Raw genomic sequence first — 21,045 nt, forward strand, 5'->3', positions numbered from 1 at the left:
CGAACCATCTTCGTTCCTAGGAAAATCTTGTATGTAAACAAGGTCAGTCATACTGCAGCATACAGTCAACTTGTTCTCCAGTAGAATTACTCCTGTGTATAGAAGACACCAATCGGCTTACATTACAACATTGTGACAGGTATGTCTAACAAGTTTGTACGACTCAACTGCATGATTGTGTCAAATTTCTATAAAATATAATACATTAATTTCGATTGCATGAAAGTCCACAGACGTCACATAACAGCATGGCATTGTTTAGTGTCGCAAAAATAACTTAACTATCATGCATTGTGCAAAATTCGACATGTTGCAATGTCAACCAAGGATATATAGGATCAAACTCTCTGGCAGTGCCGCAAAGTCACACGACCCTGCTCATTACTTTGTGCGCAGACTGCGTGTGTCTAGACTGGTCTGTAACTGGGTCACTGTCACTCAAACAAAAGATGCAATACACATAGGTCTACTCTGAATACCTGAACAATGTTTCCTGTTTTTGTTTTCATGATTTAATTTGCCTACACACATTTTTGTTGCATTGTATTGCATTTCCTTCCATTGTATTTATTTGTATTCTATTACTAAAGGTTGACGAGTTTACCATGAATTTTATAACAAATTCCACCTGGTTTTGCTCTCCACAATGTGTGCTGATTAATATGCATTTAATTTAGCAATATTATTATTTTGCGCCAGTCTTTATTATTTGGTCTATATTGTGCTTGCCATCCTCTATCTGTTTGTGCTTGGCTGTATCAGGACCTGTTTGGAAGTCCTCCTAGGTAATCTGCTAAGGGCTTCAGTGGCACACTGACCTAACTCACATGCCACATTTACCCTGTTGCTGACAGCAGACTTACTGGCTTAGCCCACAAGGTGTGTGTTTGTGTGTCTGTGTTATGGAAAAACAAAGGCCAAACACATTACTGCTGGCAGATGAGACAGCAGCAAAGAGCATGCAGGGCCAGTCACGTTACAGAGGGCCAAGTAACCTCTGCTCTGACTCATCACTGATCCTAACCAAGTTACTGATCAGTTGATGCCCCAGGCTCTAAAAGTGGGTAGGACCCCGTGCTTACCTCACAATTATATGACTTGAATAACATCCACACAATAACTAGGTCAGAGTATCATTAAAGATTCCAAAGGGGAGGCATTCTTCATGTTATGCTGACCACAGAGGTGTTGCTGTTATGATTTGGTCCAGTATGATTAGCCATGTGTTGCCTGTCCTCCACCCTATGATTAACGATTTAAAGCAATCTTCTTAACAGTGGAGCTGCGTTACTCCTTTGGCCATAATGCCAATGTCTGTTAACTTGACTCGGACAGAATACAGGGCAGTAGGGTGGAACAGCTGACACATTTCTAATGAAAGTAGGGCAGGGGTAGTTTTAGATTTCAAACCATTTGAGTCCCCTTAGAGAATTTAGGTGGTCCTGCTACCACTGAATCAGATCAGTGGTGTGGTTTTAGTTCAGCAGTAGCACCTGTAAATCTGAAATCCTTACACGGGCAGTGTTTATTCTGTCAAGTAGAGTTTCCCTATCTGTCAAGGTACATTTATAATGCTATTTTATCGGTATTTTTCTTTGTAGAGTCTCAGCACAGTTTCCAAGATGATGCAGTGTTTCCACTTAATAGTCGAGCCGGTCAAGAACATCACAGCCAAGCTTAAGGTACAGTAGGTCAAACTCCTGTCATGCATTACAAATCCTCCAAACAAAAACACCATTTACATGTTTTTTTGTTAAATCTTTTTTGCTACGGTCAGATTTTATCATAAAGGAAAGTGACCTTGAAATGGCTGCGGAGGGGTTGTCTTGGTAGCGTCACCAGTCACATGCTTACTCAAGTAGATAGGTTTTAATTGTTTCTGTAGTTTGATTTAATTACCTATTACAAATCAAAGTTGACGTGTGTGTGGTATGGAAAACCCCAGGGAAAACAGATTACTGCTGGCAGATGAGACAGCAGCAGTGAGCATACAGGGTCAAGTAACCTGCACGGACTGTTGATTTGATGTAGTTTAATTTGATTGTATGAACAAGTAAATGAGGGTGTTGTTGGGTAGATAATAGAGGCTGTCAGGGGGGTTATGGGAGAGAGGAGATATCTTTCTTTCCTGCTGACAGGAGAAGAGCATGGTGTGCATTTTGATTAGGCCAAGTGGGTCCTTTTCTGGGTTGACCTTATTACTTTCTAATGCACTAGTAAAACACCAATTTCTGTCCTAAATCTGTTTCCTTTCCTCTTTTCCTAATATTTATTTTTCATTGCTAATTTCTATGTGTTCTATGGCTGTCTTTTTTTTTTGTCTGTCAGGAATCTCGCAAGAGGGAAAAGAATGAGAAGAGAGAGCCACTGGAAGAGAATCAGCTGTTTATAGTGGAGCTGGCTAGAGACCTCAATCGAGTGTGCCAGGTACCCTGAAATATATATACACCTTTTGTAACATCCATTATACCAGTATCCATTGTCAGGTCTAGTTTGGAGGATAAACAAGTCTACTAAATCCCACACTTGTCTATGCCCTCTGCAGAGGTCTGAGGTGCTGGGGAACATCTGGAAACTAGAGGACATCTGGCCCACTCCTCTTTGCAGGGCCTTCATCCTGGAGTGGGCGTCTCTGCTGGAGAGCAAGGTATGGCGAGCAGGAGCCAAAATACTGTAACAGCTATTAATATATACTGTATAGCTTGCAGGTGACTTTCTCCAAACATGTGTTGAATGAGTCTTCACCTGTTGTCAGCAGAAGAGGCCCATGCAGTCGGATGGCTGGCCAGAAGAGAGCGAGTGGAGGGAGCAGGACCTGTTCAGTGAGAATGAGATAGAGAACGCTAAGAGGACCATCATCAACTGGACCAAGGACCTGAGAGCCCAACCTGAGCAAAGTGTGTGGCCTGGGGAGGCTGTGGCTCAAGTTCTGGAGGACCTCCAGGCTGCATGGAGGAGTCGCAACATGCCCAACCTCCTGACAGCCATGGAACTGCTCATGTGGGTCTTACTGACACAGGGCCTGGACAAGGTGGGGGCCTCCTTAAATATCAATTGTCCCCCTTTAAAATAAATTAATGTATATTCATGATAACAGCTCTGATATTTACCAAAGCCGCTTTTCTCCCTCTCCATCTTTGTGCTTGCAGGAAGCCATCCCTCAACAGTGGCTCATATGGAAGCAGAGGACTCAGAAGATAGGTGCTGCCCGCTACATTCCTCACTCAGGTATGTGATGCCTTGGACAGGCATTGACAGAGCCAGATGTGATGTTCACAGAACGTATTGTTTATTTGACTAATATTTGTTACTCATCTGTTATGTATATTCCAGTATGGGACTGGATCTCTAATGCAGCAGTGGAGATTTCCCTTGACCTGGACACGGCCAACCCTGACCTGCTGATCTCCAACGACGAGAAGAAGATGCGCTGCGGCTTCGAGAGAAAGGATGTGCCAAACTACCACCAGCGCTTCGATGGCTGGTGGTGTGCCACAGGGGTAGAGGGTTTCAACTCTGGCCGCCACTACTGGGAGGTGGAGGTGGGGGAGCGGGACTTTCGGCTGGGTGTGGCCAAGGAGTCAGCCCTGAGGAAGGGCTTCAAGTCCCTGAACACAGACACGGGCTACCTGACCCTGCGCCTGGAGAGGGGCACGGAGCTCAAGGCCCTGACTGTGCCCTTCACTGCCCTGCCGCCTGGTCTCATCCCTCGCAAGGTGGCCGTCTACCTGGACTACGACCAGGGCCAGCTGTCCTTCTACGACGTAGACAGCCGCTCCCACATCTACACCTACAATGAGAGCTTCAACGAGAAGCTGTTCCCTCTGTTCGGCACGACGGAGATCATTAAGGACCTGGTGATCAAGTCCCCTGGGAGCAAGGCCTATTGCCTCTGTCCCACCCTGTGCCTGTGGGGCTGAACTTTCCCTCTTAACACCATCCCTCCACCCTATGGTTACCCTCTCATCACTCCTATAGAGTAATCAGAACCTTCGTTACTGTAAAGAACTAGACCATCATGATATTGGATAGCTATGTGACCACTGATGCTGCTGCTTCTATGTGATTCTTTCTGCCTCTTCCTTACTCGAGTTATGCTATGCACTCACATGCTCTGTATTTTCATACATTTGAAAGAATACCGTAGTATTATTTTAATCTATTGTGAAATATTAATCCTGCAATAACAATGCACTTTCCGTGATGAATAAATATACGAAGCTCAAGGGTTTTACTTTTTGTGCTGTGTTTTATTGAAGTCCTTCAAATTTGATCATGTTATTGAAGACCACTGTGATCTGAAATAAAAACACAATAACTATCATACTGAACTGTACAATGTCATAAGGGATCAAAATAGGTAATCCTGTTAAGAAGCTTAGAAGTTCTATATTTGTTTACTTACCAAGTGGGGGTGTTGATGAGAAGACCTCCTTCTCCTCCTCCTCCTCCTCATAGACCACTATGACAGCACAAAAATACCAGATATCATTTGAATTGAACTTAGCCAAATAAAGAACCGAGTCCCAGAATTGACATATGAATATTTATTTTTATGCCATTCTCTAGACAATAACATAATTTTCTCCTATCTTAATTACTTACATGTCAAATGCTGTCCAGAAATGAAGAGGGGGCCCTGCCCAGACCGAAGGTTGAAGATGACAGGTGGCAAAAGCTCAAACCCACTGAAACTGACCATAGGTTGGCACATAGGGTGAAGAGTGGCAATGGGCACTGGCTTGCTGTATTCCCCAACTCTGTCCTGTACCTCCACTACATGCATCTCCTTACTGGCCTCTGCACTCAGACACATCTATACACAAGGGGAGCAGAGATTAGGGGTTGGGCTGTCATTGGACTATGCTAGTTTTGTGTCACTGACTAAGTCAAGTGATCTCTACTAATGGGGTGTGTGGGGGGCTGGGGATGGACTAAAGACTTAGACTGACCGTTCGGATAAAGAATTGATGCTCCAACAAATCCTCCGCTATTTCAAACACTGCCTTTCTCTGGGTATCATTCAGTTCACAGCCTAGTCAGAGGAGAGAGGAGATTGGGTTTACAATACATTGTTGTGCATCTAGGTCACCAATTTCAAACCATCTCAAAGTGGCAATAACCTCAGTACATACCCCAGAGCACACAGACAGTGTCAGAAACAGAGGGTGAAAGGGAGAGATCCATGGAGATGAAGTGGAGTGGAGTTACCTCCTTTTAATATTCTGCAATCCTATGCCTCTTCTCTCCCTGCTTTATTGATAAATATATCAGTGTTTTTGATTGTGTCAGTGTTTTTGGTTTGGGTGTTGATAAAGTAGTCTATGGAGGGCACCAAATTCAACCAGAACTCAAACGTAAACGGAGACTCACCTCACCGATCGAGACAACAAAAATTTCTAGCATTAAAATCTGTCCTGGCCTGGGTCGTGCTAATCAGGTGCTAATCACCGCGCATTCGACTCTCATTGGCCAGGAAAACAAAGGCGTGTACCCATGGATGATGAATCCAATCAGAGTTGTGTGTGTTTAATGTTTTTTGCACAAAACATAAACAGATCTGTTTCGATCATTTGACATTAAGTAAAACATTATATTTAAAAGAGAACCGTAGATTAAATATGTTTAAATAGATTCACTGGTTAAAATATGGCTTCCTTTATTATGTGCCGACTGGCATGATGTCATCGATACGCGACGACGAGAGAATGAAGTTTGTTGTCAAGTTGGACGTTTTTCTGGATAAGAGATGACTTCCATTATAAAGGCGTTAAAAACCCATTTTGGGTTCGATAAGTTCCGATCCCAGAAGCAGGAGGACGTTGTTAAAGCAGTTGTTAAAGGTGAGGACCACAATAGACATGTTGGACTTACAATAACTTACCTAGGAACGGCTCTTCTAGTTTTAGCTAATCTTAGCCAGCCGCGGGCTATCTAACTAGCTAGGTGGCTGATTAGCCAATTCTTCAACCAGTTCATTGACTGTTACCTACTACTAGCTAGCATGATCAGTTATTGTCATTAAACATATCTGAGTAATGCCGTTGCCCAAATCGGACTGTCGATGGAATATTGTAAATTACTGCCCCTGTTGTGTGCAGGTGACAGGGATGTTTTTGTGTGCATGCCCACCGGGGCAGGGAAGTCCCTCTGCTACCAGCTTCCTGCAGTGTTGGCTAAGGGTATTACCTTGGTCATATCCCCTCTTATCGCTCTCATCCAGGTCAGTCTCTCTTCTTTAGTATTTTCTTCTGTTGTGTAATTTGTTCTGATTACGTGATTGATTCTGATATAGACTGAGCTATCCTTAACTGCATAGCTAGCTGTGTATTTAGGTTTCTTCAATGATGATCCCTTTCTCTGTATCCACCATAACAGGATCAAGTGGACCACCTAAGAGACCTGAACATTCCTGCATGCTCCATCAACTCCAAGCTCCCTGCAGGGGAGCGCCGTCTGATCCTGGCCGATCTGGAGAGTGAGAGCCCCAGGTTGAAGCTGCTTTACATCACCCCAGAGATGTTGGCCTCCCCTGCCTTCCAGCCCTGCCTTACAGGTCTGCTCTCCCGGAGCCTCCTCTCCTACCTGGCTGTAGACGAGGCTCACTGTGTCTCCCAGTGGGGGCATGACTTCAGACCAGACTACCTCAAACTGGGCAGTTTGCGTGCCCGTCTGCCCGGGGTACCCTGCGTGGCGCTGACTGCCACGGCACCCCAGAAGGTACAGGAGGACATAACAAAGTCCCTGAGGCTGCGATCACCGCTGTCCTTTGCCACACCTGTGTTTCGCAGTAACCTGCATTATGAGGTGGTGTACAGGGAGCTACTGGAGGACCCCTACAAGCACCTGCATGCCTTCATCAGGGAGGCCCTGACCCTGGGGGAAGGCCCCAAAGGACAGGTTGGTGGACTAGATTCCCCTCTGACTCTCTCTTATATGCAGTATCTCTTCCTACTATATCTAATGGATGGTGTAATCAGTTAGGGCTGGGCGATATGGCCTAAAAATTATATGTCTATTTTTTATTATGGCCGATTCACAATATATATCTAGATTTAGAGGTCAAATACACCGCATTTCAAACAGTCAGCAATAATCTAATGAATTCAGGGCTTGTGAAATTATACCTAGGGTAAATATAAGCCTTCCACAACCATAAAACCCACTAATAATGTAATTATTGTATCAAAATAGTATAACCTGCTTTTTTGCAATATTCACTGATCTGGCTTTCAAGTCTGTCTATGAAAATGCCCGTTTTGCAACAATCTGAACAAGAATTTACCAGAATCAGTGTTCATTGATTCTCTGGTTTTAGTAGTGTCTGCTCTGCGTGCAATTTGAGGAGTTGACAGGTTAACTTCTCCTCTATTACAGTAAAATCATGGATGGTGTAATCAGTAATGTGTTTCAGTGTCCCTATGACTGATTCTGTTGGAACAAACCTTAAATGCAAATAGCGAGTTGAAACCACTTGTCAGGGAGGAAGTGATCAGTCATCTTTGTTGTTGTGAGTTGCAGGGGGAGGGGCTTAGTATGTTTGTGTGTGTGTGTGTGTGTGTGTGTGTGTGTGTGTGTGTGTGTGTGTGTGTGTGTGTGTGTGTGTGTGTGTGTGTGTGCGTGTGTGAGAGAATGGGAAGGTGCATAGAAAGAGCAAACGAGACAAGACCAAAAAGACATGAGAAAAAGCAGACATAAACGGTCATGAAATACAAAAAGTGATTGTTGCGATACAGCCATTTGGAATATTGCTCTAAAACAAATTTTAATTAATTCAATATGTCATCCAGCCTTATAATCAGTGCATGGTACTTAGCTTGGGATATTTATCTGTATGTCTTTTTTCAGGGTTGTGGAATTGTGTACTGTCGAACCAGAGAAGGCTGTGAGACGGTGGCTTACAAACTGACTAAGCTGGGAGTCCTGGCCAAGCCTTACCATGCAGGTGAGACATTCCTCAAGGGCTTACAAACATTGTGGGGTAGGATAGTAAATGGCAATGTTAAAGTTGAATAAAGACAAGAATCAAGCAGATTATTTTATTGATGGTGAGATGAGACATAACAAAGTGGGCGGCATGACTCTTGACCTTTAACTCCTGCTTGTGTAGGGTTGAAGGCAGGAGATCGCACAGAGGCTCAGACTGATTGGATGCAGGGTAAGGTGCTTGTCATTGTGGCCACCATCAGCTTCGGCATGGGGGTGGACAAATCTAATGTCAGGTTTGTGGCCCACTGGAACCTTGCCAAGTCACTTGCCAGTTACTACCAGGAATCTGGGCGTGCGGGGCGAGACGGGCTGCCCTCTTCTTGCAGGACATACTACTCCCCCAAGGACAGGGAGCAGTTGAACTTCCTCATCCGCAAGGAGGTGGCCCGCAAACAGGTTACGTATAACTACGCTGTCAACCTGCCTCACAGGCTTGTTATTAGCATAGCAATATGATGGTGCTGTAAATGCATGGGGATTGCAATTGGTGTGTACAGTGTTCAAATCTTTTTATGTTTGTTTATTTAACTTTGAGCGAATAATTGTGTGACTTCTCTGCAGGCAAAGCGTGGCTCCGAGAAAGATCAGGACAAGGCTTCCATCACAGACTTCGAGGCCATGGTGTCATTCTGTGAGCAAGAGGGGTAAGTGTTATATAACACAGGTGTTCCCAAACTTTTTCACTCAGGCCCCCCCTTCCAGCATTGGGGAACATCTCGCGCTCCCCCTGTGCTCGCGCGCCACGTCTATTTCTGTGGGCACAAGCACTGTTCATGACACACCCCTCTTGTTGGAGCAGAGAAGATTTTGCAGGTTTAAAAGCTTACAATATTTCCTACAAATCTACACATTTTGTCATGGTGTGCGGAGAAACTTTTGCAGTTTTAAAGCAAATTTTCTTGCAATTCTATGTTTTGTCATGTGATATTTGAGTGACTTAAACATTACAAAAAAAAGTCAACAGGCTAGTTGATCTGGACATTTCTGACAAGTTATAAGTTATAAGTTATCTCTTAGGTCTGCAATGACTGAGAAACTGATGATGCACTACATCATTTTTAAATTGCAACTTGTGCATTCTATTATTTAAATGGTCAAGAGTGTGTGTGTGGGGGGGCGCAACAGCAGCCCACAGTTTGGGAACCACTGATATAACTCACCACAATCATCTGCATTTTTGTTTTATTTCATGCAAGAGAGATACAAAAGCATATTGCACTATTTTAGGCAGCCTAAGAAAATGCTTTTTCAGAAGGAAGAGATGCCCTTTTTAACCTATGCAACAACTACGGAAATGACAGAGTTACTCTTTTTCTGTTTTTGTGTATAACTGTGAAGCATATTACAAGGCTTCCTCACTGCCTCAGTTCCATGTTTGTACAGCAGAGGGCAGGCATGGTCCTCTGAATCGCCTGAGGAATGAGATAATGGCTTGTTTTTGCTGAACTAATGCTGTGTTCACGTGCTAGTTGGAACTAGGAAACAAACTTTTTTGACTTGCTAACTGGTTGAGTTATACACGTGCCGCTTTCAACCAGTTAGCAAATTACATATTTCTGAGTTTCCTAGTTCCATCTAGCACTTGAACAAGGCAATAAAGCAAAGGAAGTCCTTTAGATAGAAGACATATGGCAACACTCTCACAACGGGTTTGGCAAGATGCCTCCATTTAAATGATTTGTTGATGGGATCTGCAGAGGGCTCTTTCTTAGAGTCTCTGAGCCAGTGGCAGAGGTTGAGTTGACACTCATACAGCCTAGAACTGACAGACATTCATCTCCCCAAGCAATCTCCTGTGCTTCTATTGGGATTTTTTTGCTACATGTATAGTTGTTTGTATTACTTGATGCATTTGTGTGTGTGTGTGTGTGTGTGATTCCATGCTCCTGTGTTCCTTGTGTCCTTGTGTTGTGTGGATCAGTTGAAGCCGTCCTAGAGGTCTAGTCTTGTCCATCTCTCACGTCAAAGACTGCTTTATTATCCAGCAGAGCCCAGGGATGCCCCATGGAATGTTGATACTCCTGGAAGCCGGGCCTGTTTGGCTGCTTCTCAGGGAGGCTCTGTGTGTGTTTTGTATGGAGGTGTGTTGTTCAAGGGCCGGGCTCCTTTATAGATGGGCTCCACACCTTCCCCACGGAACCTCCTCATTCCTCCGGGGTTAAGAGGCCCATAGAGTGCCTCTCCAGAATGTCTCTCCTGGTGATACAGTGGTGACAGAGGGTTTTCAGTTCACACCACTCTGCATGGGCCTTCATTCTTCTGGGGTTTAGACGTCCATAGAGTGCCTGTTGATAATGTCTCTCCTCATTATTGGGGGAAGTGGGGATTGTCTCAGGTTAGCTGACTATGTGGCCCCTTGGTTCTGGTTCTGTGACAGCAGCAGCACGTCAAACAGGTCATCAGCAGCATGAGCAGGAAGACCACTAGGAAAGAACACACCATTGACAACACCTTTTATAGTAGCTGGCCTACATATTTGAATTATGTCTAGGCTATGTCCAGACAGGATGATTGATTTCCCACTATCTAAAGTGATATTACAGATGTTGGAGTTTCATCCTTTGCAAGACATGTTCTGACATGTTCTGAAGCACATGGTTAGGCGTATGGAGTATATCTCCACTGAGAGGTGTGTGTATATCTATATGAGAGGTGTAGCTTACCGATAAAGAGGACGAGGACAGCGAAGGCCCCCATTTCCAGAGGGCTGGCGGTGGGGAGACCCTGCAGTTTGGCCCAGAGCTTCTGTAGCAGGGTCAGCATCTCCTCCCTGGCATCCATCATGTCACTCACACACTGAGGGTGGGTGCAACTCTGTAGTATCTGGGTGCAGGTTGTGTGATGTGACCACTTTGCTGAAGGTACAAATAAAGGGATAAAAGTAGATGGATTATTAATAATGGATTATTATTACAATATATTATTAGAATCTAAGCATTTGCTTCATTCCTTATTCTTCACCCATAATGGACTGTGAGTCTAGAAGTCAGAGATGCTGTATGTTACTATGTAGATGACCTGACACCAATGGAATGTTGACAAACCATTGTGTTCATCCTTGAATATATAGGCTAGCTGCTAGTGCATGTGTTTCTGATGAGTAGGTAGGACAGAGTGAAATCAACTGATTCCTATAAGAAAGAGGAGGCTCTAGAAAGTGTGTTTATAATCTGGTAATATGTTGGTGTGTAAATGATTTAGTTTTTCTGGGCCAGTGGGATTGTGTCTGTTCCAGGCTTACTAGAGTAATTATAGGGCTCTCCCAGCAGCATAGCTGTGGACTGACACACCACAGTTATCACAACAGTCATGAGACCGAGAGGAGGGTCCCACTGGCTGACTGTATAAAGGGAGGACTTTTATCTGTTATTTCAAGGGCAGACATCGATGTTTGCCTTGTTTTGTGTTAAAATATATTCTAGGTTTCTGTCTATTCTTTATGCACATGTGAGTAGGCCATATGTTGCTGTTGCTATGGGAAAGTATGTTCCCTATAAACTGTAAATAGCAGTTGGGTGTGACAATTGATGCCAAGACAGGATCCTGCTCATATGAATTATCTCATGATCATCCCTCCACAGTTCTCCTCCTCATCACACTCTCTTTATCTTCTTCTCTCTAGCTATGCAGCTACACCAGTGTTACTTCTCTCCCAACCCTGATCACACTGTAGGCTACTTGATTACATTACATGTCTGTTCTCTTCATCACAACACTAGATTGACTTGGATTGGTATAGACTTGAATCTATTGATTCTATTAAAGGGGAAGTCTTTAGAAAAATAGAATAGTGCTTCAATTCATTTGACAGTAAAATGCTTTATTGACTATCGGTGTGGAATGTAAAACAGATACCAGACTGTTGGCTCAGTCTCTTTGTCCTGCTGTCTGTGTCCCTTTAAAGAGTTTCCGTTCCTGTTGTGTTGCTGGACCTGCCCGAGTCCACCGTGGTGGAATGGGTTCTGTCCAATGTATTTTGTATCAATTTCGTTGACAATAGTTTTTACTTTAGTTCTGTTTCCCACAGCTGCTCTGTTTCTCTCTCCCAGGTAGACTCCCACCAGCTGGTGTAGTGATGGATCCCAGTCAGACTGGGCTTTCACCAGTCTCAGGTTTCATGGCTAGGCCGGGGGGTATGGGAGCAAGTCTTCCCACAGTAGTAAAGTGTAGCTAAATATTCAGCTGTTAGAAATGTCATTATGGTAATGACATACAGGAAGAGAGCTCTCCTTATAGAGCTGTTCCAACTCTGGTCCACACTGTGTTCACATGTAAATAGCCTCCCTATTAATACACAGCTGGAATACACTGATGACAGCTAAATTACACTCTTCACATTCTTTTGGTTAGGCTATAAAGTATGCTAACACTGTTATTCTGGCCTGTATTTGCATGTATATAGGCTACATGTACACACTCACAACCAGCATACACTCACCTGAACTGTATGGGCAGTTTGCAGATATGCAACAGAGGAAATAAAGGTGCTAAACTGTGCTTGTCTAACGAAGCGAATCAGTTAGTGATGTAACACAAGAACCAACACCTACCTGAGTGAGTGTGGAGAGCGAGTTCCCTGTGTGTTGCTGGATGAGCTGGAGCCAGCAGTGAGACAGAGGTGGTGACCTCGCCTCCTCGACCCAGCGGCCTTTTCAGGATTAGGGTCAGCAGAAATAAGTCCTCAAGTAGCGATTAGCATCGAAGCCAAGAGATGGCCAAACCCCCATCCGCTGCACTGCTGTCCTCTGTACAGTCTGTTCTGGGTTTCAGAAAGGAAACAAATCGGGCTCGAAGTGAGCTTTCTCCAGCTGTCATTGGTTTGCTTTCCACTGTCTCTCGCTCCACTCTTATTCTCTCCTTTTATTCTTACTTCTCTCCCAGTTAGTAGTAGCTGTTGTCATCTCTTGGTGCCAGTGGAAAAGGCAGCGGTTGTGCAATAGCAACACTGTTTATTTCCACTTACAAAGGACTCCTGCTGTGTTTTTGTGCTCTCTGCCTGTTGTATTAATACTAGTTCATCATCTCCTCCTTCTGCTGTGGGTCGTTATCTTCTTCCTTCACTCCTCCTCTGGAAAGACTCTGTTGCTTCATGAGCTCTGTCTCTTTCTCGCTCTCTCTCTGTCGCTCGCTCACGCTCTCTCTCAATCCTCTGTCGCTCTCTCTCTCTCTCTCTCTCTCAATCCTCTGTCTCTCTCTCTCTCTCTTACTCTCCCCTCCTCCCTTGGTGAGACTGCCTCTTTCACCCCTCTTTGAAAACTGTGGAGACTGGGTTTCCATCCGAGGTAGTCTTGCTTTGTGTGTTATGGAGGTGGCTTGATTAGTATTCCTCCGAGACACTAGCCTGTATGAATGTGTGTACGACTGAGTGGATCTCTGTGTGTGTATACATGACATAATACTGTGTATTGAGTGAAAGAGCAAGCTGTTATAAAAAGAAGCGGAACAGCCATACTCTAAAGAGTGAATAGACATTCAGATGTTGAAATCTATTTAAAAGTCATTTAGAACAGTAACATCCTCACCAACCACCACCCATGGCCAATCTCACTCACCTACAAGTCTCCTAAATGTTGGTTTGCAATTCACACTAGACTCTAGGGAAGCAGTTATTTTATAGAACCTCGTCTCTGTTTCACATTATTCACACAGGAGTCATTCCACACCCACAACCCATTTTTCTCCTCATCAATCGAGTTTGTCAGAATAGAAGGGAGTGGTGTGTCTATAAGTGAGCAGAAACCGCGTCCAGTTCACAGACGTATCGTTAAACTGGTATTCTTTTACTGGAGAATACACTTCACACTCCTTCAGAGTTACTGCATTTAATTTCCATAACTGTATGACCCTTTTGATTTGAATGAAACTTTCCATACATATTTGCCCATGGTAGAAGTGGTCAGAAAGTGTCTTTTTTTTGGACCTGAATGCCAAAACATTCTAGCTCAAAGTTACCCATTGCTCAAAGTGGACCAGTTTTGTATACCCCACAATTCCATGAGACATCCATGTCTTCATCACTGGAAAAGATAACCAGCTCAGTTTTAAATCATTTAAAAGCTTACAAAAAGGGTTGTCAAAATATTTGATAAATTCTTTCGGTTGAGACACAACATGCTCTTGTCATTTCAATCATAGCAATATAATTCATAGAATGGACCTATCCCTTCAGACCCCTGCAATTAAGCTGATACACCATTGACATTTTAAATGTAATTTAAATGTTTACTTCTAATTACTACCATAAAGATGGCTGCTGGTCCACACACAATTGAATTTCAACTTAAATGGGAATGTCTATTCTATGATCTATATTTCTTTGATTTCAATAGGTTTCCTATGGAAGATTGACAGTGTTATTTAAACCAACTGATATTCCCATTCAAGTCAACATTCTCTGATGTGGGGACCTCTAACCATCTCTCTGGTACCATTTTAAAAGTAGACATTTTTATTTTAGTCACAGTTTAGTATATTTATCAGCCAAAACATGACAACCACCCTGTATTCAAGAGTATGCTGTGTCTCAACCGATGGCAGGTACAACACAAAAACCTTAGATGAGGAAAAATAGGGTCTACGCTACAACATACGGGAAAATGTGTTTTTGTTGTTGACTTACACGGTTTTAGATGATTGACATCAAAGGTAAAAAATGTTTTGGGAAGGAATGATCAAATAGTTTGACAACCCTTTTTGTACATTTTTTAATTATATCAAACTCAACTGTTTATCTTTTCCAGTGATTTAAGACATTGATGTCTCATGTTATGGTGGGGTATGCAAAATAAGTCAACTTGAGCACCTATATCGCCTAAATGTTTTGGCATTCAGGTTTCAAAAAACAGTGGTCTAAAGTACTTAAGTAAAAATACTTGAAAGTACTACTTAAATAGTTTTTTCCCCCCATTATCTGTACTTTACTATTTTATATTTTCGACAACTTTTACTTCACTACATTCCTAAAGAAAATGATGTACTTTTTAATCTTGACATTTTCTCTGACACCCGAAAGTACTCCTTACATTTTGAATGCTTAGCAGGACAGGAAAATAGTCCAATTCACACATTAATCAAGAGAACATCCCTGGTCATCCCTACTGCCTCTTATCTGGTGGACTCACGAAACACAAATGCTTAGTTTGTAAATTATGTCTGAGTGTTGGAGCATGTCCCTGGCTATCCGTAAATGTAAAAAAATGATAATTGTGCTGTCTGGTTTTTAAAACCAAATACTTTGACTCAAGTAGTATTTTACTGCGTAACTTGAGTCATTTTCTATTAAGGTATCTTTTACTTTTACTCAAGTATGACAATTAGGTACTTTTTCCACCACTACCAAAAAGTGACTTTCTGACCACTTCTATCATGGGCAAATATGTATGGTAAGTTTTGTTCAAATCAAAAGGGGTGTGGTCAAAAAGGCATTCAAATCAAATGGAACGACCCCTCTCTGCTCAAGTGGGATTAGCATATAGTGATAGCGAGTCGGGTCAAAGCCTTATTTGGCCACATGATGGCCAGTTGAGTGTGACCTTGTTTGATCACACATCATGCACACACACACACACACACATTGATCATAGACAGTAATGGAGAATATGTTACACAGTGGTAGCTATTGATCAATGACGATCCTCTTCTTCATTTCTCCATGGCACAATCATTGTATAATTCCTCCTATCAGCAGCATTGGCTACCTTTCTGATATTATACTGTGTCATGTGCACTTTTCTGTATTATGAGTCTTAATGAGGCATGCACAATATCTTTGCTCTGAGCATTTTGAGACACTTTGGGCTCCACTGAGCTACTCTCCTAGGGGTTTGACCTCTAGCATGTCTGTGCAATATGTTTGTCTCTCTCACACCCGTATTTCTGGGCTCTCAGCTGCCGCCATGCCACCATCTCCAAGTTCTTTGGGGACCAGAAGCCGGACTGTGCGGGGGCCTGTGACTACTGTCGTGACCCCAAGGCTGTGCGGGCCCAGCTGGAGAAGGGGGCCACTTTGTGCACCAAGACTGGAGCAGCTCGGAGCACACAGCCCAGGGGCCCGTTTGGGTTTGACCGTGACCTCTACGCCGGGGGGAGGAAGGGCTACGGCTTTGAGAGGTCAGAAATGCAATGGTCTAGTAGCCTGGAGGCCAGTCTAACTCTGTTGGTTAAAGCAGAAACAGATTGGCATCCAGGCTAACATTTGTTGTAGTTTTTAGTTGCTAACAGGGCAAGATGGGGGTCTTTCCTTCTGACTTGCTAGTCATGTTTTGGTTGCAGTATTTGGTTGGATTAGGATTATTTTCAAATGTATTGTTGATTTAAAATGTGTTTTCACTCATAGACAGTACAGTAGGAATGCTGAGGTCTGTGGTGATGTCATCTCCTCAGGCATGATGAGGAGGGCTGGGAGAGCGGAGGTGATGATGATGGCTCCGAACATCGGAGGAAGGAGTTTGGAGATCTCTTCAAGAAACAAATGAACCTGCGCAAGATGAAACCTCATATTCATGTACTGTGTACATGCTGTACATGGACAGCCCTGCTGTCATACTGTTATACACAACATCTGACTCCTAAGCATTCCATTGCTTCAGTAAACAAACCTTCATACACTATAGCAGCTCCCTCTCTCTCCACATCTGTGTTCCAGCTGTGGCCAGCCAGGCAAGGAGGCTATGGGGCTAGGGGGCCCTGTAAGGCACCATGTGGTAAATCTCTCCCATATGTGGAGTCAAATCAGCACAACAGGGCTATTCAAATCCATACTATTAATCCTGACAAACAAATGACGGGTTTGAGTTGAGCCATTATTTTGAGACTGTTGGTTTGAGATGCTGCCAGCAACAGCATGGGGCTTGGAACACTGAAACACTAGCAGCTAGGTGAGAGAGGCAGCAGTCTAGTGCTGGAATGAGGAATTTGAGGGGCCCTCTGTAGGTTCTCTGCTCTAACTGACAATCGAAGTGTGATGGGGGTGTCTTATTTCCCTTTGTTTTCTTCTCTCTCTTTCCTCTAGGTGTCTGAGGGACACAAAGATTCATTTATCCCCCCAGGTGGGTTCTCTATTGTTGTAATATCAGTGTAGACAAGCAAAGTGACTGACTAATAATACTGTTATGTGACTGAATGGGTTTGGATATTTTGTTCAAATGTGTCTACAGATGATAACTGCCCACTCAGGGAGGCCAGCAGCCAGAAAATCCCCAGGCTCACTGTCAAGGTACAGCTCTAGTATGGAAACGTCTCACACACGCGCATGCTCACATGCATGCTCACGTAGGTGCAAAGCAATATGCACATTCACATGTTTTGGATGTTTAATTAATGCACATGTCCTTGTGTATTCAGCATCTCCACCACCATGAGCTCGTTAGAAACTTTATTCATCCATAATTACATTCTGCTTTAAATCCTTTACCCAACAAGATGCTGGCTTATCCAGGGTCCCACTCTCAATATGTGATCAAATGCACAGAGCACTGAACATCTATGTTTGCAGATTGAGGGAACAGAGAGGGGATTGTACTACCACTGTGTGGTTCATACATGTATTACAAGAATACCCATTTTCAAGGAAAATATTTAGCCCCATTTTGTATTTTTTTAACAGTGTCTGACTGATTGTATGTCATGATTTAAAAAAGTTAAAATAAATGTATGTATAATGTTGATTTTATTCTGTAGCTGCTACTGACCAGTTCTTCCTTGTAAAGACATGCTTTAATTCTCAATGACACTTTCCCTTTGAATAGAGGATGAAATCAAATGAATACATCTTCACTTGCCTTTAAAAAAAATAGTTTTGATGAGAGTGTGTGCCAAATGTGTGCATCAATTCTAGGCCCGGGAGCACTGTGTGGCCCTGTTACAGGAGGCTCTGAACAACCACCAGGTGGCAGCAGCAGACACATACAGGTACCAGTCACTACTAACCACATGCACCTAAAGTGCCAAGTCACTGATACCACTGGGACAACTGAACTGACACTTGGATTTCTTTCTTTGCCTTTTCCCTCCGCCCCTCACATAGCTCTGACACACTCTCCTTGGCAGTGGATATTGAACATGAGGTCTTCAAGATCACCAAGTCTTCCAACTTGTACAAAGCAGCTGTCCTGAAGAGAGTAAGTAGCTCCTGACTACTGTCTGGTTTATTGTACAACTCTAAAGTCACTTTATGTATCGAGTCCAATGGAAGCTATTATTTTTAAGTTATTCTTTCACTCATCTAACTTATCTCTTGTTTCTAAAGGTATCAGAGATGAAGAAGGGAGGGGCTGCCTCTGCAGGAGGAGGAAGAGGAGAAGGGACCAGCGGCTCTGGGGAATCCACAGAGATAAAGACTGAATCCAAAGATGAAGCAGCCTCCTCCTCTTCCTCCTTGACTGAGGAGCAGCAGGGCTTCACCCCCGCCTCACAGATCTACTCAGTAAGGCCCAACACCACAGCACACAGAGAACTCTGCTTTTACTTTGCCTTATAAAATACTGTAGTGCTCCTTTATAAGCAGCAGTAATGACTAAATATGTATCTACTGGCTAATACATTGAGACTGTCTCAGCCCATTTATTAACAGGATGCAGTCAGTGTTATTGTGAGTCAGCCTCATACTGTACTGGGTTCTATTAGTAACTAAGCATCCTTCCTTCTGTGTCTCCTTCTCTCCACCAGCTAAAGCGGAAGAGAATAGGAGCAGGTCTGAGGGGCTCCTCCAACCCCTTCCAGACTGCCAGTGAGCTGCTGAGGGCCTCTAACTGTGAGGGCTCCACTACAGGTCCAGGGGCCAACAGGGGGACGGGGAGCGGGGGCCCTGACTGCCTGGCTGGGTCTGGAGAGTCAGCCGGTGAGGAGGAGAGGGGGAAGAGGAAGGAGACAAAGACTGGAGATGCAGCACCAACCATCAGCTCCTCCATCAGAGCTAAAGCCAGTGCAGTCTCTGCCTTCCTGAACAGTCCCACCAAGACAGGAGGCAAGGCCCTGAGCAAGAAGCAGAAGCTAGCAGAGGCTGCTAAGAACTCCCGCAACATTACCCAGTACTTTGGGGAGAAACCGATTGAAAAGAGTCAAGAGGTGGAGATAAGAACCAATGATGTGTCGTCTCAGGTCTTTTCAATACCACCCCAGTCACTCCCCACTCAGGAAATCACACCTGCTACTGTCTCCATGGATACCATCCCTATGGACACTAGTCCCATGGAAATCATCCCCACGGAAATCAACAACTTGGATAATGATGACGAGGAGGTTAAAGAGGAAGCTAAACTGGACTTGGACTCTATCACAGTGTAAGATGTCCCTCGGAAGTTGTAGATAAAGTCTGACTGGTTTATTCCGTTTTGCGCCCCTCTAAACTCCTTTGTCTTCTTCACAGGCAAAATGCACATGAAAACAAGGCTAAATCGTTGCTAAAACTAAGGGTATGGAGATCAATATTATATTGCCACAACAGTCTTATTGTGTCATCCATGTTTTTTTAACAGTAATGTAATGATGACATCATTGTTAACATCTACTACCACATGTTCTCTGTGTGTGTGTCAGCTATGTGAGGACAGTGAAGAGAGGGAGGCCCTCCCCCCAGCCAAGCGTAGCTGCCCCCTGCAGGACAGCAGGAAGAAGGTGACCTTTAACCCCAAAGTCCAGGAGAGTGTACTGGAGCCAGGGAGCCCAAGCAAAGCCCCCAAGCCTGTGTCTCTGAAGGAGGTGGCTGACATCGTGGTGCGCTGTCTAGACCCCTTCTATACGCAGGGCAAGTTTGCCACCAAGGTGAGGGAGAGCGGGAAGGGGCATAAGCTGTGATGAAGATATTTGGTTCTTCATTTGTCAGTTTTTCAAATCGTAGTATTCCAAATCTTCCTTGTTGTAGGAGCTGTTCAAGTCATTTGCCCGCTACTTGTCTCATCTACTAGCAGAGGGGAGGAGTAGGGGAAGAGGTCAAGGTGAGGAAGACAAACATTGTGTGTGCACACTAGCACAAGCTGCCTTTTCTAATAATGAACTATATTTGTGTCCACAGTGAAAATGCAGGCCAAGAATCTGATAAAGAAGTTCTTCAGCGGTGTGAAGCGCTGTGAGAGTGAAGCAGACTGGAAGCACCTGAAGGGACCACACAGCACTGAGACCTCTGAACACAGCGGGATGGGAGGAGGCGGGACTATGAACAGAAAGGTGGAGGAGGATAACAACCTGGGGGTCTGATCCCTTCATCCACCCTCTCTTTCCAACTGATTCCCTCCCTCACATCTCTCCCAGGCCAAGATACTGAGCCGTTACAGAGATGATATGCTGCTATGCTGTGTCAACTCCAGGCTCGTGCTGTCGTGGCGTAGAGAGCCGCTGTAATGGCGGCCATTAAACATGTACTGTATACAGCATGTCTGCTGATGCTGCTGGGGAACAGTTAGTCATCCCTGCTCAATGCCGAACAGAGGTGGCTCTTTGTTTGATGTTAGCACCATGTGTCTAGGACATGGGTGCTATTGTTTTACCAGGCCAAACCCTGCTGCTACCTGGTCTGTCATTCTGCCTGACTAAAGAGGACACCCAGCTGGATGTGTAACAGCCACACTCTATCCTTGATTGATTTTAGAGCTGTCATTTAATGTCTTTTTTGTTGTTAGTTTGTTAGTTGTTTATGAGATTCTCAATGAGAACTTTTGTTTATGCTGAGGAATCCCCCAAAATATTAATTAGTTTTTTCTCTTGTCCTTATGTTTATCTGGTACAAAGTTATCTTGTCTAAAAAGATCAGAGCTGGCCACGTCTGCCTGTGCTGGTTGGTGACTGGGTAGGTGACTTTTCAAACAGTCAGTAATTTCAAACTTGATGGAATCCAAAGAGCACTTGATGCACCAATGGGGGAAAAGCTCCCAGCCATCACAGAAATGTATCCAAAAAACCCAGCCATCACACACATTTACTCCATGTGAGACCTGTTAACAATAAAATCTCTAACACTGAATGTCTAGTGGCTGGTACTAAGTGGCTCATGGGCTATAAACAATTAGATTAAGTGGAAAGACTGTTTTATGGAGCAGCATCTTCCCCTGTATAGGGAAGGGG

The 21,045-nt window shown here is 44.0% G+C and overlaps 3 protein-coding genes and 1 long non-coding RNA gene across 8 annotated transcripts; 2 read left to right on the plus strand and 2 right to left on the minus strand.

Annotated features, from left to right (window-relative positions):
• LOC129833271 (butyrophilin subfamily 1 member A1-like) lies at positions 1-4,234 on the plus strand. 2 transcript variants are annotated; one of them, XM_055897733.1, is made up of 7 exons: positions 1-139; positions 1,602-1,682; positions 2,329-2,427; positions 2,546-2,647; positions 2,756-3,031; positions 3,150-3,228; positions 3,334-4,234. In XM_055897733.1, exons 2-7 carry the CDS (start codon positions 1,623-1,625, stop codon positions 3,918-3,920), a joined length of 1,203 nt encoding a protein of 400 aa, XP_055753708.1. In that variant the 5' UTR covers positions 1-139; positions 1,602-1,622; the 3' UTR covers positions 3,921-4,234. The 2 variants fall into 2 exon arrangements, with proteins under 2 accessions (XP_055753708.1, XP_055753709.1); XM_055897734.1 differs by having other exon boundaries at positions 2,759-3,031.
• On the minus strand, positions 4,230-5,476 carry LOC129833275 (nucleoplasmin-like). 2 transcript variants are annotated; one of them, XM_055897744.1, is made up of 6 exons: positions 5,374-5,476; positions 5,136-5,250; positions 4,953-5,035; positions 4,606-4,816; positions 4,406-4,462; positions 4,230-4,298 (listed from the first exon to the last, which is right to left on the minus strand). In XM_055897744.1, exons 2-6 carry the CDS (start codon positions 5,185-5,187, stop codon positions 4,279-4,281), a joined length of 423 nt encoding a protein of 140 aa, XP_055753719.1. In that variant the 5' UTR covers positions 5,188-5,250; positions 5,374-5,476; the 3' UTR covers positions 4,230-4,278. The 2 variants fall into 2 exon arrangements, with proteins under 2 accessions (XP_055753719.1, XP_055753718.1); XM_055897743.1 differs by having other exon boundaries at positions 5,136-5,253.
• A 179-nt stretch (positions 5,477-5,655) lies between these two features.
• On the plus strand, positions 5,656-20,944 carry LOC129833269 (ATP-dependent DNA helicase Q5-like). 3 transcript variants are annotated; one of them, XM_055897729.1, is made up of 18 exons: positions 5,656-5,843; positions 6,102-6,223; positions 6,379-6,900; positions 7,849-7,945; positions 8,111-8,385; positions 8,551-8,633; positions 15,877-16,098; positions 16,372-16,492; positions 17,000-17,036; positions 17,145-17,203; positions 17,825-17,898; positions 18,014-18,107; positions 18,236-18,412; positions 18,655-19,268; positions 19,355-19,400; positions 19,525-19,749; positions 19,850-19,922; positions 20,000-20,944. In XM_055897729.1, the coding sequence occupies exons 1-18, from the start codon at positions 5,750-5,752 to the stop codon at positions 20,179-20,181; spliced, it is 3,117 nt and encodes a 1,038-aa protein (XP_055753704.1). In that variant the 5' UTR covers positions 5,656-5,749; the 3' UTR covers positions 20,182-20,944. The 3 variants fall into 3 exon arrangements, with proteins under 3 accessions (XP_055753704.1, XP_055753706.1, XP_055753705.1); XM_055897731.1 differs by lacking the exon at positions 19,850-19,922 and having other exon boundaries at positions 20,000-20,088; XM_055897730.1 differs by lacking the exon at positions 20,000-20,944 and having other exon boundaries at positions 19,826-19,913.
• LOC129833276 (uncharacterized) lies at positions 9,155-13,310 on the minus strand. Its single transcript, XR_008756056.1, has 3 exons — positions 12,540-13,310; positions 10,653-10,844; positions 9,155-10,412 (listed from the first exon to the last, which is right to left on the minus strand). It is a non-coding gene; the product is annotated as an uncharacterized LOC129833276 (long non-coding RNA).
• Positions 20,945-21,045: the final 101 nt, after the last annotated feature.

Source organism: Salvelinus fontinalis, chromosome 34 (genome assembly GCF_029448725.1).
Source record: "Salvelinus fontinalis isolate EN_2023a chromosome 34, ASM2944872v1, whole genome shotgun sequence".
NCBI lineage: Eukaryota > Metazoa > Chordata > Actinopteri > Salmoniformes > Salmonidae > Salvelinus > Salvelinus fontinalis.